This window comes from Dipodomys ordii, unplaced genomic scaffold, assembly GCF_000151885.1.
Source record: "Dipodomys ordii isolate 6190 unplaced genomic scaffold, Dord_2.0 Scaffold17, whole genome shotgun sequence".
NCBI lineage: Eukaryota > Metazoa > Chordata > Mammalia > Rodentia > Heteromyidae > Dipodomys > Dipodomys ordii.
In genome coordinates this window covers 9,431,146-9,436,451 of record NW_012267233.1, presented here as the reverse complement: position 1 = coordinate 9,436,451, position 5,306 = coordinate 9,431,146, and the positions used below count along the sequence as shown (strand labels likewise).

Genomic DNA, 5,306 nt, shown 5'->3' with positions numbered 1-5,306 from the left:
AAAATTAAAAAAAAAAAAAGAATCCATACTTTACAAGAACGTATGCTTCTTGTTGTTGTTCTTTGAGATAGGATCTTGATTTATAGCCCAGGCTGGCCCTGAACTCACTCTTTTTTTTTTTGGTCTGTTGTGGGGCTTGAACCCTGGGTCTAGGCACCGTCCCTCAAGCTCTTCAGCTCAAGGCAGTACTCTACCACTTCTGCCACAGCGTCACTTGCAGCTTTTTCTGTTTATGTGGTGCTGAGGAATCGAACCCAGGGCCTCATGCATGTGAGGCAAGCACTCTACCACTGAGCCACCTTCCCAACCCCCCCCCCAACTCACTATTCTTCTGCCTCAGCCTCTAGAGTGCAAGGATCACATCATTTCACCAAATCAGATCACTTCTGCTCTTGCTTTTGTTTGTCCTGAATCCATCTCAGTCTGTTTTCATCCCATTTGGCTCCCCTTATTCCCTGAATTGTCAGCTGCATTCTCAGCTGTCTTACATATTGTATAGGTTCTTCTAGATGATCACATCTATTCCTTAGCAACCACTAATAGGATCTCCATCACCACTATGCTATGTATTGTTTTTTCAGCAGTCGATTTGGCATCTGAAAACTAAATCCTTTCTTTTTATGTGTATCTACCAGTACAAGGGCCTTGAACTCTTGCTTGCCTTTTTTGCTCAAGTTTGAGCTATCAATTGAGTCACACTTCCATTTCTTTTTGGTGGTTAACTGGAGATAAGAGTCTCACACAGACTTTTCTGCACAGTACGGCTTTGAACCATAAGCCTTAGATATTAAGCCTCCTGAGTAGGTAGGATTACAGGTATAATCAAGGATCATTATCTCTCTGTGTGTGTGCGTGCGTGTGCGTGCATGTGCGTGCATGCACACCCGCACGCGCATGTGTGCACATACAAGTCCTGGGCGTAAGTTCTGTCCTTGAGCTTTTTTTTTTTTTCAAGGCTAGTACTTTTTTGGTGGTTAAATGGAGATAGGAGTTTCATGAACTTTCTTGCCCAGGATGGCTTCAAACACTGATCCTCAGATCTCAGCCTCCTGAGTAGCTAGGATACAGATGGGAACAAGCCACGAATGCCTGGCTTCATTATAATTTTTATCGACTGAGCTGACTTTATAAAGACTTTGAACTTGTTACATGGGCTAATGAGAGTAGCAGTCAAGTTCTGTTACACATTAAATGTAAGAAACACATGTTTCTGCCTGGTTTGCTCAATTATGCTCTGAAGTATCTTCTACCTACCTCTTATTTTGTATAGTCACCCAGTGCCAGTGTTTGAAATTTTTTAAATAAACTAATTGTACCAATAATTATTTCTTAAATCAGTAGGGTGGGTTTTTTTTAAAGCTACTATTAATATCCTAATTCAGTCAGGAGACAGACAAAAATCCATAAAAGATGCAGATTGTGTATGTCAATCAGGCTAAGAGGCTGGGAGTTAATTTTGTGGAGCCAAAGGATTCAAACAGTTGGGAGTCCTAGAGGCTCCAACTCTCTCGACCTCCTCAACCTCCTGATTCTGGCATTCATTTTGGGATACATTTTGCAAATTATTCCTATAGATAATTATGGAGGGTTTCTGGGTAGGAATTAACATGAATAGAGATAGCATTAGAAAATAAAATATCCATGTATAGGATAAATGAGACAAACTACATTTTTGTTTCAGAAATGGAAATGAAAACATGAATTAAGATGTGGAAATTAGCATTAAAAAAGTTTCAACAAGATTTCCAATCTGTAGAGTTGGCCACTTTGGGTGAAAATTGAAACCTTTTGGGGAGTTTTATTGGGGGGAAATGACACTAAAGCACCAATTTAATGGAAGATTGATTTGGCAGTGGTAAATAGGATTATGCAATATGTAAAATGGGAGTTATAACAACAGCTAAATTGTCCTTACACAAGTGTGAAATGATGAGAATCAGACACACAGCTGAGTAGTAGGCACTCTACTAACCAATATTCCACTGTCTTTTCCAAAGTAGTGCTTCTTAATTTTTTTTGGGGGGGGGTCCGGTTGTGGGGCCTGAACTCTGGGCCTGGGCGCTGTCCCTCAGCTCTTCAGTTCAAGGCTAGCACTCTACCACTTGAGCCACAGTGCCACTTCTGGCTTTTTTTTTCTTTTTGCTTATGTGGTGCTGAGGAATCGAACCCAGGGCCTCATGCATGCAAGGCAAGCGCTCTACCACTGAGCCACCTTCCCAGCCCAGTGCTTCTATTTTTTATCCCCTTAGTTCCTGGTCATTTAGTCTGAAGTGGTGTCCAGGCATGCCAGGACAAAAATCTAGGTCAAAAGGCTCAAGTAAACAGAGTACCCTGATTTAGAGTGACATTCTACGTGTCTCTTCTTCCCAACCATACTCTAATTCCACCCAGTACTTCTAAGTGTTTGCCTCATCAATTTATCTTCTAGAACACATACATGCGGTCATATTTGTAGACTATTTATGGGTATCATTTTTCATTCTTCCAACTCCCACCAACTCTAACACAGCAGATGGAATACCCAAGAATGTGGCTTTACATCTAGACCTACCACTGAGGCTTGGGCATGTCATTTAATGGTTTCTGGCCTGAACTTTCTCATCCCGAAAACCTTTCCTTTCTTTTTTTCCTTTCTTTTTTTTTTTGTCAGTCGTGGGACTTGAATCCTGGGCCTGGGCACTGTCCCTCAGCTCTTCAAGGCTAGCGCTCTACCACTTGAGCCACAGCAGCACTTCCAACCTTGAGAAACTACAGACCCTTTACACCATATATTCCTACCTGGGCATACAAAACCAATATATAGCCTTGGGAGATTCATAAACTCCCTTCAAGCCCTTTAAGAGCCCTTTTCTTTAAGGTAATGCTTCTTAAAAATCAGTGTACTATGATCTCCCAACGTGCTTAGGTGTAGTTTCAGATCTATCCCAAGAATTTGATTCATTAGGTCTGGGGTATGGGCTAGTATTTTACTTTTTTTCGTTTACATAGTAGTCCAGATGGTTCCCATGCAGATGGCCCAAGCTGTACCATCAAATCCACAAAAACAAGAGGGTTAAGGCATCCTTATCTTCAGAACTTCTGAACTAAGATAGATGTTCATTAAAATGCATCCTAGATCTAAAATTGTGCACCTGCCTTTGTGTCTTAGCTGTGAGACTGGAACAATTAAAAAGTTAGCTTCCAGGTGCCATTAGCAAAACAGAAAAGTCTGAATTTTCCCTTTATGGGGAAACTGGTACTAAATGTATGTTTCAAGAGGAAGAAAAGTTTGAGGGATATTTACGCTTGACTGATTACTATTTATCAGTTTATGTTTTCAAAATCAAAATAAACTAAAATATATCTGTAATCTACAACTCTATAAAGAAATGGAGGGGGGCTGGGAAGGTGGCTCAGTGGTAGGGCGCTTGCCTTGCATGCATGAGGGCCCTGGGTTTGATTCCTCAGCACCACATAAGCAAAAAGAAAAAAGCCGGAAGTGGTGCTGTAGCTCAAGTGGTAGAGTGTTAGCCTTGAGCTGAAGAGCTGAGGGACAGCGCCCAGGCCCAGAGTTCAGGCCCCACGACAGGACCAAAAAAAAAAAAAACAAATCGTTTGCAAAGTAACAAGAGTGTGAAAATCTTGGCGCAACAATTTAAACCACCAGGTAACCCTATAGATCGTTTACTATTACTTTTGTTAGCACAGAGGAGAGAGAGAAGAAAAAGAGCACCACCACGTAGGTGGTACTTTGCATAAAGCACCTGACTTCTCCGGAGGGAGGTATCACTTCCGCCGAGTTCAGTAAAGAAACGGACACCCCCAAGGCTCAGCTAAGTAGCTGGGTGAGCAACACTGGCCCCTAAGTTCCTTCCACCTGTGTCAATGCCTTTCTCCCCTAGCTCTGTCACAGGCCTCTCTGCTTGCCTCAGTCTCCCCCGTTTCCGGGGCGCGTGGGGCGGCTTCTGGGGGCGGCAGGCCGCTCGTGCCGCAGCCCTCCCCGAGCGGCCCGCCGGGGCGGCAGCCACGACGCCCGGGTGCCGCCCGGTCTGTGTCCGCGACGAGCACCACATCCAACGGAAGTCCAGCGCCTGGCGGGTCCCCGCCGCCGCGGGCCATCTACAGGCCCGGCGTGACCTGGGGCGAAGGATGAAGCCGCGGGAACATTTACCTCATCCGGCTCGGGTCTGGCCGCTTCCGGCCTTTCCGGGTCGCCCATCGCGCAGACTCCGCCAGAGCTACCAGAGCAAAGAGAACGAAGCGCCACAGGCTTCCTCCACCTGGGACCGAGCCTAGGTGGCTAAGGGGTCCACGGAGCGCGACCCGCCCCGCGGCCAGGCCCCGTTTTCTCGCTTGCCCATTGAGGGAGCCTCTCCTCAGCGGCCTGGCACGCCCCACCCTCTGCCTCAAGAACACGCCCACCCCGGCGCGCCCCGCCCCCGCCGCAGGGACCCGACCACTCCGTTCTCCCCGCCTCGCCTCAAGGACCGCCCTATCCGGCCGGTCCCGCCCCCAATCCAGAGGTCCGCCCACTCCAGTAGGCCCTACCCAAGCCAGAGACCCACCTACTTCGTCCGGCCCCGCCTTGAGCTCCCACCGACCTCTTCCGGCCCCGTTCCACTCCACTGAACTAGTCTACCCTCCCCACCTGCAGCCCGAGGAATTCTCCATCACACCAGTCCCTTGCAGGTGCTGCTTCCTTCCTGCCCACCCAAAAGCTCCGTAGCACCCCGCCCACCTCTCTGCCGGGACCCCCGCCTCCTGTCTACGTCACACCTCACTTCCCTGGCCCCGCCTTCCACCCACTCACGAGGGGGTATTTTTTGATGGGCGGGATGGGCCACGCCCACCCTCCTGCAGACCCCGCCCCCTCCTCGGCCGCTCCCCCGCGCCTCCGGTGTGGAGGTCAGCTCCGAGGACGCGGCTGCGCCTCGCGCTCTGCTCACTGAACCACGGCAGGTGTGGGCCTGCGGGGTCGGGGCTCCCCAGCGGGCGGCCCGGGAACACGGTAGGCTGCGCTAGTTCTCGCGTCCTGAGAGATGGCTAGTGGTTGCGGGGCGGCCCACTGGGGAGCCAGCAGGAAAAGACCACGGAGGAAAAAGCCGGGCTTGCGTCCCGTGTCCAGCCAGGCACGGAGGAAGCGGGCGCGGGCAGGGCTGCGCGCAGCCGGGCGGGAGCGGGAGGGAGCGCAAGAAATCGTCTCCGGTCTTCTTGCTAGTGTTCAAGGCCAGCGGTGACTGTGGGGCAGTGGTGACAGTCCTGTGTAACTCCATTGACGCTCGGCCTTAGCACCATCTTCCTAGAAACCACAGCACCGTGAGCGCCAA

At 49.2% G+C, this 5,306-nt stretch overlaps 1 protein-coding gene across 3 annotated transcripts in view; it reads right to left on the bottom strand.

The window, feature by feature from the left end:
- Positions 1–4,629, bottom strand: part of Rrm2b (ribonucleotide reductase M2 B (TP53 inducible)) — a 27,958-nt gene extending 23,329 nt beyond the window's left edge. Inside the window, exon 1 of one of the 3 annotated variants that reach the window (XM_013012582.1) lies at positions 4,545–4,629. Coding sequence is in view for 1 of the 3 variants with exons in the window: in XM_013012580.1 (XP_012868034.1) it covers positions 4,151–4,198 (48 nt within the window). In the remaining 2 variants the exon portion in view is untranslated. Of the gene's footprint in view, positions 1–3,856; positions 3,991–4,150; positions 4,304–4,544 lie in introns of those variants that run through there. The other 2 variants (XM_013012580.1, XM_013012581.1) reach the window with 2 other exon arrangements.
- Between the last annotated feature and the right edge of the window lie 677 nt (positions 4,630–5,306).